The sequence below is a fragment of the Gadus morhua genome, chromosome 17, assembly GCF_902167405.1.
Source record: "Gadus morhua chromosome 17, gadMor3.0, whole genome shotgun sequence".
NCBI lineage: Eukaryota > Metazoa > Chordata > Actinopteri > Gadiformes > Gadidae > Gadus > Gadus morhua.
This window is the reverse complement of record NC_044064.1, coordinates 16,356,772-16,367,444: the sequence shown is the minus strand read 5'-3', so window position 1 is coordinate 16,367,444 and position 10,673 is coordinate 16,356,772. Positions and strand designations below refer to the sequence as shown.

At 42.9% G+C, this 10,673-nt stretch overlaps 2 protein-coding genes across 2 annotated transcripts; one reads left to right on the top strand and one right to left on the bottom strand.

Moving 5' to 3' along the window:
* The first annotated feature begins 588 nt into the window (after positions 1–588).
* Positions 589–2,830, top strand: LOC115529341 (uncharacterized). The gene is made up of 2 exons (XM_030337985.1): positions 589–1,398; positions 1,507–2,830. The coding sequence occupies exons 1-2, from the start codon at positions 1,340–1,342 to the stop codon at positions 2,471–2,473; spliced, it is 1,026 nt and encodes a 341-aa protein (XP_030193845.1). The 5' UTR covers positions 589–1,339; the 3' UTR covers positions 2,474–2,830.
* Positions 2,831–2,912: 82 nt separating this feature from the next.
* On the bottom strand, positions 2,913–4,415 carry LOC115529340 (uncharacterized). Its single transcript, XM_030337984.1, has 2 exons — positions 3,823–4,415; positions 2,913–3,686 (listed from the first exon to the last, which is right to left on the bottom strand). Exons 1-2 carry the CDS (start codon positions 4,399–4,401, stop codon positions 3,015–3,017), a joined length of 1,251 nt encoding a protein of 416 aa, XP_030193844.1. The 5' UTR covers positions 4,402–4,415; the 3' UTR covers positions 2,913–3,014.
* Between the last annotated feature and the right edge of the window lie 6,258 nt (positions 4,416–10,673).

Sequence of the window (10,673 nt, the reverse complement as noted above, 5' to 3'; positions counted from 1 at the left end):
TGCGCTGATGGCTCCGCCAAAAGGTTGAAAAATATTCAACTTTTTCGGCAACGACGGATCCGTCATCCAATCAGATCACGTATGCAAATGTAAGCACTGTGACTCTACTCGGGCTCTGACGACCCTGGAAACCTCCCCCATCCGTCAGCCACGCCTTCTGAGTCCTTTGACTGACGGTGCAGTGGGCATGACGCCTCGTGCCCACTGCCTCCGTCCGTTGACTGATCCCTATTGATTTTGAATGGGGACGGACGCGCAATGCATTGTGGGTCTGTTCGCTCTGTTGGAGACTTCAGCTCCGTCAAAAAGTTGAAACATTTTCAACTTTTTCGGCAGCGACGGATCCGTCATCCAATCAGATCGCGTATGCAAATGTGTGCAATGTCTCGAGCTCTGACGACCCCGGAAAGCTCCCCCATCCGTCAGCAAAGCCTTCCGCTGCCTTTGACTGACGGTGAATACGGAAGTAAAAACCGTTGGACACTCCTGCACCTAGCCTGCACCTGTTACTCAGACATTCATTAGATAACTCTGGAGTACCATAGAGAACAGGGTTTTTCACAACTACTGTTACACTTTTAACTGGTCTTGTAATGGTACTGGACAGTGTGTATTTTTCTGTATGGGACCTGCAAGCACAAACAGTTTGGCCATCCCTGTTTAAGCCTATCCATGGTCAGGTACATGAGCCAGTGTGAGGTAAGAGCTGATTGTGTACCCTGAATCTAGGCTGGTTCTTGTTCAATGTTGTTCTTACATTGTTACACTTCTATGTTACCTGAAAGCCAATTAAGAGATAAGTGACACCGGCTTATTTGTGTGGATGTCAAGTAGCAGTATTTGAAACGGAGCAGAACTAGATGTTTATTCCCTCTCTCTCAGTTCAGTTAGTTTAATAAACCAGAATGGTTGCACTTTTTCCAAATCCACTATTGCTTGAACCGTAAGCCTGCTGTGACCTTTCTCATATCTGGTGTTCTTTTATAGTAATGACATAATGACTTCAACGTGACATGTAAGTAATTGTGTTTTCTTTTATAGATAACTTTTGAAAACAGCTCGCCTGTTACAATTGCTGCTGCTGAATGCACATGTGTTGCTGGAAAAGTCCTGTGCAATCACAATGTTGGACTTCTTTTTCAAACGGCACATTACTCAACCCTGAGACTGAAGGCAGTTCCCCCCGTCCTTAGCTGCACAGAAACAGAGCAGAAATGGCATAAGCCACGGACTATGGTAAGCACTTAATACCAAAGTGAGAATATTATTTATTATTAATACTATTGTTATTGTTCTTTGTGAACTTTTATAGGGTGTGAAACCAGGTAGAGTGAGTGACATGGTCGTCATTTCTACAAAGCTTAAACCTAGGCAGTACACAGTCGCTGATGGTGTAAGGTAATATTTACTTATCTTTCTTCTTTTAGTTTTGCTTGAGTGTATTATTCTTCCCTCACCTTTTTCCCAACTCCTAATTATGATGTTACCCTTTCTTTTCTTTCTAAGGAGTAAGCGCTACAAAGCAGTGCTGGGGGACTTGCCGGACCCAGATGTCCTGAAAGTTGCTGAGGCTTACAAAGACTTCACAGCAGACATTGCTCCACTGATAACCACCATGGCAATAACCGAGGATGTTCCCCTTGTTCAGTCAGCATTTGGACCAGTCCAGGAAGGTAGCCCCATCTCTTACCAGCATCCAGTACCAATTAGTCGGGTAATAGTCTGCCACCCAGACAGCCCCCCTCCACCACCTCTGCCATTAGAAGGCTATAGGCTGGATCCCTCCACCTGTAATTTTGTGTGTACTCATGAACAGCATCTCCAGTTAATGTCACTTGCCATTACCTTGGATATGGCAAGGAAGATAGAGATGGCTACAAGGGACCAGAGCAACAGTGTGGAGTGGCACCAAGTCAGGAAGCCGAGGCTCACTTCCTCTCGATTTAGGGAGGTGTGCCATGTGAGAGGGGACAGTTCTTCTCAGAACCTAGCAGAGAGAATATGGAAAGGTGGGGTTCAGACAGCGCTAATGAAAAGGGGGCTGGCATTGGAGCCTGTGGCCATCCAAGAATACACCAGGATGAAAAATGTCAACTACTGGCCATGTGGCTTTGTCATCCACCCAGATGCTCCTTGGCTAGGATCCTCTCCAGATGGTCTTGTATTTGATCCAACTGAGAGCCCACCATTTGGACTGATAGAAATCAAGTGCCCTAATTCCAGAAGCTATGTGGACTGCAAGTACCTGAAGATGCAGAGTGGCACATTAAAATTAAAGCCCAGCCACAGCTACTACTGGCAAGTCCAGGGGCAGTTATTACTCACCGGGATGCAATGGTGTGATTTTATTGTTCTGGCTGAGGAGGACATTCTTGTGCAGCGGATCTACAGGGATGCTGCGGTGGCAGGGGTTATAAGGGAGAAGGGGGATTATTTCTTTTTTCACTTTTACCTCGGTAAAAACAGTGGTTGACTCTTTCCCCTTTTTCCATCCACTTTGCTTTTCGATTTATAGTATCAAATGTTAGTTCTCTCATATTAGTTGTTCATACTCTTGGTTTTTGTTCGTTCGTCTAGTATATCCTGGGCATCGTCTTGTTTCCCCAGAATGTTGTAAATATTTCAATGTTATATTTGCTTGATTAAATTTTGCCTTCTCCATGTATATCTTTGTAGCTTGGAATTTTATCTTCCATATAATCGACCAAATCTTTCTCATCCATTACTGTTCTAATCTTTATGTGCTCGTGGGTGATACGAGATGTCAGTGATTGTGTGTTTGTTTATTTCTCACCTGCATTATTTCCTTATTAAATTATACATTTTCTTATGTCATTTCCAGTGTGTTTTAATTTATGTTTTAAGTCAGTAAAACCCAAAATGTAGTGTAAAGACCACAATGACAATTTTTTAAGGGTCAAGACACATCTTTAATTTACTGTTGACTTGCCCACGCCTTTACTAGCGGCCCATTCTGGTAATTGACCAGGAAGCAGGCCACACTGAACAACTCCTCAATGTTCCCACATACAGAGAGGTATTTCCTTATCAAAGAGTTTGTTCTCTTTGATCCTCCTTATGCACCTCTGCACATGCACTCTTAGACGTGCAATTGACTGCGTCTGCCTAACATCCTCTCTACTCATTTGCTTTTTGCGAGAGAGAAAAGCAGGTCGGTACACCTTACACCCAGCAAGGTTGTCAACCAAGAAGCCTTTGTCCACCATGATTGCCATGTCTGGCTGCAGCAGCTTCGCAATTCCAGAACGTTTGAAGATCTCCCGATCACTCATGGATCCCGCATACAGCCCTGACACAAACGTAATGGCACCATGGGGAGCCATGCCAATCATTGCCTTGAATGTTGTGTGCGACTTGTAGCTGGAAAACACTTCACTCTGCAGGAGAAGAGAAGAGGGCGTTTGGCAGGAGATCTCTGTGCAATCAAGCACCACCTGTGTGTCAGCAAACGCAGAAAACTCAGGTGGTAGGTGAGCTCTGACAACTTCAGATGGGATCCACAGACGCTGGCTTCCCAGCAGGAAGTACAGGAAGTGTGTCCAAGTGGACACAATCCGACTGGCAGTGCTGCGGTGGATACAGAACCTCTCTGCAAGGTCCCTGAGAAGTAACCCGGCTGAGAGATGCATCAGGAAGAGCAGCAGCTCGTCAATAGGTGGAAGTTTCTGTTGAAAAAAATAAAAGTTGCAGACTAACATTTTAATTACTTATTGTTATTATTAAAGAGTTTAATCAGAAGACTATTGTTATAGAATTACAATTTTAGTGTTACATAGGGTACAACTCTTCTAGCCGACATACCGTTGTTTGGTGAGAGACTGTGTTGCTGCTGCTGGCAGATGCCGTCGTTTTGGCGCTGGTAATCCTCACCATCTTGCTGTTCACGGCAGGCTCCACCAATCTCCAAAATGCCATGAAATGCGAGTGGGACGCAAACCTGGTGTAGAAACGAATGTCCGCGTCTGATCCTACCAGACGCTCTATCCCAAAACGCTGCCGTAGCTGTAGCACCTCGACCTGGTGTTGCAACTCTCTGATCTGAAGACGCAAGGCTTCGTTCTCTTCAGTCAACACACTTGCCCTCTCCCCTGTTTCTGGAATCACACAGTAATCGTGAGCAGGTGCCACTGTCACAACTTCCATCTCGGAGTCAGATCCTGAATCCGGGATATCCATGTCTGGCCGCGGACGCCGATCCCAAACACTGGGTCTGGGTACAGGTCGTTCGTATCCATTCCATTCAAAGAGAACAGGAAACGTTCCCTTTTGTAACCTTCTCAACCCACTGGCAGTCACAATGATATCTGTTGCATTAAAATGCCTACTACAGACCCGGGTGTTTTTGGTAGGGTTGAAGTCATCTCTCCGGATCGTTCTCATCCACTCAGCCCTCAGCGCGGAGTTAACAGGGAATGAATGGAAGCTTATTGAATTTGGATGAGTTTGAACACTCTGGCACACAACAGTGTAGCGCTGAATTTCTCACCTTTTGATAGGCAAGTCGCCGTTCTTTAACTCGAAACACACTCATTCTACTCTTCAAAACAAACTTGCCGGGGTTTTGACGCTCTAGCTGTCAAACGCTGGACCGGAAGCGCACCAACCCACACCGGAATACGGAAGTAAAAACCGTTGGAGACTCCTGCACCTAGCCGTTATATAGTCAACGCGAGCAACGCTCGTAAATGACGCGAGTGACGCGAGCGACACGCTTCCTTTCATAGTCTACACAGCATACGCGAACGTCGCGGGCAATGCATGACATGCAACACACCACTCACGCCATGGGTGGCAGCAGAGTCACCGGTGTTTTCACGGGTGACATTCCAGGTGACATTCCGATCAAAGTGGCTACGGAAAAAGAGTGATGAAGCGCAGAGATAGGCGGTGGTATATGTACGGAAGAGGATTAGGGCCACACATGTAAAAAAAAATTAAGTTCTGACTTTATTCTCAGAATTCTGAGAAAAAAGTCAGAATTCTGACTTTAATCTCAGAATTCTGAGAATAAAGTCAGAATTCTGACATTAACCTCAGAATTCTGAGATAAAAAATCAGAATTCTGACTTTAATCTCAGAATTCTGTCTTTTTTCTCAGAATTCTGAGATTAAAGTCAGAATTCTGACATTAATCTCAGAATTCTGACTTTATTCTCAGAATTCTGAGATTAAAGTCAGAATTCTGACTTTAATCTAAGAATTCTGAGAAAAAAGTCAGAATTCTGACTTTAAAGTCAGAACTACGGGTATCTGTAAGGACCAACCTCCGTGGGAGAGACACTTTGCTTTATGCCGTAGGAGGAAACCTATGGAAAGCCAAGAAGGCCACAATCCGGCCCTAGAATGGCGCGGTAAAAGTGCAAGAATTCCGTACGGAATCCGTACGGAACTAATAGCCGCGGCTATTAGTCATATTGAGATGGCAGTGTGCGAAATACCCCTCAATATTCGGGGATGCCCTCATCCCCAGATTGTCCTCGATATGCAGTAGCCAGCTAGGCCATAACATTACAATATTTCATGGATGCAAGCAAGCCAAGACAATCAATCTATATCTATAGCCTTCATGACAACACACACACACACACACACGCACACACGCACACACGTACACACGTTAAACACACTGGTAAAGCAATAGGAGCCTGCATTGGCTTAAGTTGTTGGGATGCACGTTATTTTATAACAGGGAGGGGCAAAGTTGTGCATTACAATGCAAACACGACAATAATTGGCACCGTTCTTGCGCACTCAGAAGAACACGAACTGAATAATTGCCAGGTATATAGCATATTGGAGACGGGCACACAATCAGTGCATTTGCAAATGAGAGCCTGCAGTATGACCGATCTTGTGACATTATTTAACCATCCATCTACAGCTAATACGATCAGACAGATACATCATTGATCACATATAAGCCCACAACAAGCCCAACATCACCACGGCAGGTGCGCTCTCTCTCGCACATTCACACAATCACTCCAACTTCTCCAACTCCAAGGCAAAGCTGTTTCACTAAGACCACAAACAACCAGCCTACATATCCACAACAATGCACAACAATCAGTTCTATACATTGCGTCTATCTTCTGTTTGGCGCACATGGCTAATTTGCATACTTGCACAGGACTGTAGGCTCCGCTTGTCAAAAAAATAGAACGTAAATGTGAATAAATGCTTTGAATTCTGAATACTGGACTTGGTGAGCTTGGTGAGTTGGCTATGGGACGTGCACTTTTACCGTGCCATTCTAGGGCCGGATTGTGGCCTTCTTTCCATAGGTTTCCTCCTACTGCATAAAGCAAAGTGTCTCTCCCACGGAGGTTGGTCCTTACAGATACCCGTAGTTCTGACTTTAAAGTCAGAATTCTGACTTTTTTCTCAGAATTCTGAGAAAAAAGTCAGAATTCTGAGATTAAAGTCAGAATTCTGACTTTTTATCTCAGAATACTGAGATTAATGTCAGAATTCTGAGATTAATGTCAGAATTCTGACTTCATTCTCAGAATTCTGAGATTAAAGGCAGAATTCTGACTTTATTCTCAGAATTCTGAGAATAAAGTCAGAATTTAATTTTTTTTTACATGTGTGGCCCTAATCCTCTTCCGTATATATGGAAGCATATATGTAGCAAAATTCAAATGGCAATGCAATTTGCAATTCAATAAGTCCTTACATCATGCAATTGACAATTCATTATGCAATTTTATAATGTAATTTGTAAACACGTTATTCAAGGTGCATTTTAATATGCAAAGTGACAATGCAATCCTCAATTAAATTTGCAAAAGATATAACAATAAAAATAGGATAACATTTTGTCCAATTCTTTGGATTTCTTTATTCAAATTGAAAAGCTATAGCGTCCCCGTGATTGCAATCCACTTCGCCACGCTCCGTGTGTTGCGATATTCGACATTTCAATCCGCAAAGCGCTTTGCAAAAGATTTGGCAAAACGTTTTGCAAAACGTTTTCCAAAACGTAATCCAAAACGTTTTGGAAAACGTATAAAAAAATATATATAAAAAGTCAATATGCAAAATGGCAAACGTATCAGCTAATCAGCGTCTGGGAGGGAAATACGTCACTTCCTATTGCCTCCAAAGGTATCTCCACGGTGGGTCTCCACCCAGTGCCTGTAGCACTTGGGAAATCTTTGTGTTTACCACACTGGCGTCAAAACGTACCAGTGAGGATAAGTCGTCTATCCTATCTCCCAGAACACGCACTCTATCTACTGCATCTGTGTCTTCAACACGATTGTTCTCCACATCATCAGCCAAACCTCGGAGCGTATCAATAATCTCCTCCATTGGTGACCATGGACCTGACACATACGAACGTTTTCTCTTTTTTTACAGCCAGGGGGTACAGAAATGGCAGACATACAAAATACAAACACAAAAAATACAAAATGCAGCATTAAATTAACTAAAAATATTATAAAGAGCACACACACTAAGTGTTTTAATAGCTTTCCCATTTCTAGAACATAGAATATTCCCCATGTATTGGTTTCATTCTCAAACACAACAAAAAGCGGTTTCTGATTCGAGTATTTACAGTTATGAATATGCCATTTAGCTAATAAAATAATAGGGTTTATAATAAAATATTGGTTTGCTTGACTAGAGGTGTAATTGAAGAAACCAAACAATACATGTTCAATACAACAAACAATACATGTTCAATACAAAAACAATACGGGCCGATTGCTCTGTCGCTAGTTTAGCCACTTTTTAGAGTTTAACACGGGTTTAAACTCGTCGGTGACGCAAGAAGTCACGTGACGTCTTAAACTTCATTGCTGTGTCATATGTACTTGTGGTTTAAGCTGCAGCTGCGTTTTACCTTGATCTCAATTGCTGTGTTTTCAGAGAAATTCACATCAGACACTAGAGGGCGTATTTTGTGCGTGTTAGTCTAATCTTGCAACTGACGTGGTTTTAGAGGAGACTAAACCAGTTTGCAGGATGAAACAAGGCTCCATCATAACCAACACACACACAGAATTAGTTTTATCAATAATAGGTATGAAACATTTACACTTATTTCACCAGGTAGGCCTTCAGTACAATACAGGCTACAATAGGAGTTGCTTAAAGTGCCCAACTAAAACTCTACAAAGAACAGATTATTTGTATGTAAAAAAAATAAATGAACGCACAGAGGATCGTACCATTCAACGAAACATAAAAAGGTCAATGCTTAACTAAAATGGTCCTATCTCTCCTTCTCCGAGAATTGAAAGGCGTGACATTACCCTAATTACTCGCATAGGCCTATTAGTTCGTCTTCAATTAATTAAGTAAACACGTTTGCATACACACATCAAGAGAAAACAATGACAAGTAATTGATTGATGTAGGTGAGGGCAGATTCCAGACTCAGATTTCCACAAAAAGTAGCCTAGACTATTTCATAATATATGTCAACATTATTGGTGTTTTTATTATTATATTAAAGTTCTTTTTACATTCCCATTAAGTTTTTGTTGGTAATTATAGCACAAAATGCATCCACCATGAAGTTAAGACTGCATCTGCTCTGGGGTATACTAGAAATCAGAGTACTTCCGGTTTCCAAGCAGTTTAAGGCCCAATCTCATTCCTTTGCTACATAGAAAATCTCAGCCCTAGCCCTCGCTGTTGCGCGTTCACGCGCCGTGGAGTCATGTCCCAATACTGTTTAAATGTAGCTTAAGGGGTAAGGGGGAGGGCTAACATCCCCTCAAAATTTAGATTTTCGATGGGCACCCTCAAAGCGCTTCAGTTCTGACTTGCTCCCACAATACCTTGCGAGAAAACGGAAAATCAAGAAATATCCTAGACAAGATGGAGGCCGAAAAGACGCGACAGGATTGGAAAAACACAAATGTAAGTGTTTTCTCTGTAATTAACTATTAATTATTTTATTGATTATACTCTGCAGCCCGGCCGCGGTCTTCGAAGCCCGGCCGCGGACTCTCGGAAGATCGCGAAAGTCCGATCACGGGCTCTGCAGCCCGGCCGTCGGACTTTCGCGGGCCGCCCGACCCCGGTTCTCGGCCGGGCTGCAGCCCGTGATCGTGCTCTGCAGCCCGGCCGAGAACCGGGGTCGGGCGGCCCGCGAAAGTCCGACGGCCGGGCTGCAAGACCGGGCTGGATATCATGTCGTATGATATCCAGATCTGACTCCAGGTTAAAAATAAGCTTTATACTAATATATTATATTATATTAGTAACATTCTATAAGTAATATTATATATACTAATATATTATATTATATTAGTAATATTACATGGTTAATCAATGTAATTTTTGGCAGTACTATATTGTGTACACAGCTATTATATATTGTACGTAACATATGGCCATATCACCCAGTTCTGGCATATAATTCCTAATTCCTTCTTATTCGTTTTCTTTCAGGACATCGTTGAGTCCACTGCCACCAGCCCCCCCACCTCTCCCTCATGCTCCTCCACCCCAGGCACCTCTTCCACCACCCCAGACACCCCTTCCAAGAGGAGAGGCGAGGCATGAGGAGAGCGAGGCAAAGTTGGCGGAATGGTGGAGAAGATGTGATTCTCCACCATTCTCTCAAAAGCTGAGAGAGTGTGTGTGTGTGTGTGTATTTTTAGGTGTGCGTGTGTGTGTATTTTTAGATGCTTGTGTGTGTATTTTTAGATGTGTTGTTCAGTGTTTCTTATTTAAATAAAGTGTTTCTTCTAAAGTGTTCTTGTTCATAACCGATTATTATCTAAGGGTGCACTCACACTAGGCCAAAATATAAATACCATTTCAGGTTAAACATCTTTACAATGGGTCTTGCTCGTTGCCCGAGACAATGGCAGCCAGTCTGTCTCTTGTAGCATTACCAGGGGTCTGGTTATCTGCTAGGGGGCACGGGGAGGCCATGATGACGTCACAGGGTAGGGTTGTCCCATTCGGTAGGGGATCGGTTAGGGGTAGCAATGAGGGGTAACAATGAGCATGAGCAATGAGGGTTAGGGTTGAGATGTAGGGTTGAGACAGTGAGCAAAGAAACGGGATTGGGCCTAAACCGAGTCAGCTAGGAATCAGCTGATCCTAGCTGACTCGGTACAGCTAGCGCAATGCTAACTGACAGAGCAATCGGCCCTACGTGTTCTTGTTAGTGTGATGTTTGAGTAAACTTGCCTGTTGCAATGTTGTTATAATGTTTGTATAATTACTGTTTGAATGTGACCTAGACCATATTTCTCATTTAACAAACATGTGTAGCTTATAATGTGTTGCAGGGCAGAGAAATTAAATTCAATGGCTTAAAACAAACCCATCTGTAAAGATCAATGAATGCATAGAAGGTTTTCTGTCCGTGCAAGGTCATTAACCCATGACCTAGTAGCCTAACTCCTACAAAAAAATAACTACAGTAATGGCAGACGTTGAAGTTGTTAAATCGTTAACAAACAATTTGTATGGAACAATCGGTTAAGGTAAGTTAAGTGCTTGAGTCTCGACACTTTAGAGAATGTCTAGCGCACAACTTGAATAAGCCATGTGCGATTTTACTACCAGGTGCAGCCTCAGGTAGCCTAGGACCATTCATACAGGAGCAAGCAAGAACGTTACCTTATTCTGTCCTTATTTAAACTATCTTTATTTTCGAAAAATAGACAATGACA

Bases quoted from the DNA above. Each gene is read 5' to 3' on its own strand.
- LOC115529340 (XM_030337984.1), bottom strand. From the start codon at position 4,401: ATGAGAACGATCCGGAGAGATGACTTCAACCCTACCAAAAACACCCGG. The intron at 3,687-3,822 runs GTATGTCGGCTA...TTTTTTCAACAG, and splicing joins CAGTCTCTCACCAAACAACG to AAACTTCCACCTATTGACGA.
- LOC115529341 (XM_030337985.1), top strand. From the start codon at position 1,340: ATGGTCGTCATTTCTACAAAGCTTAAACCTAGGCAGTACACAGTCGCT. The intron at 1,399-1,506 runs GTAATATTTACT...TTTCTTTCTAAG, and splicing joins ACAGTCGCTGATGGTGTAAG to GAGTAAGCGCTACAAAGCAG.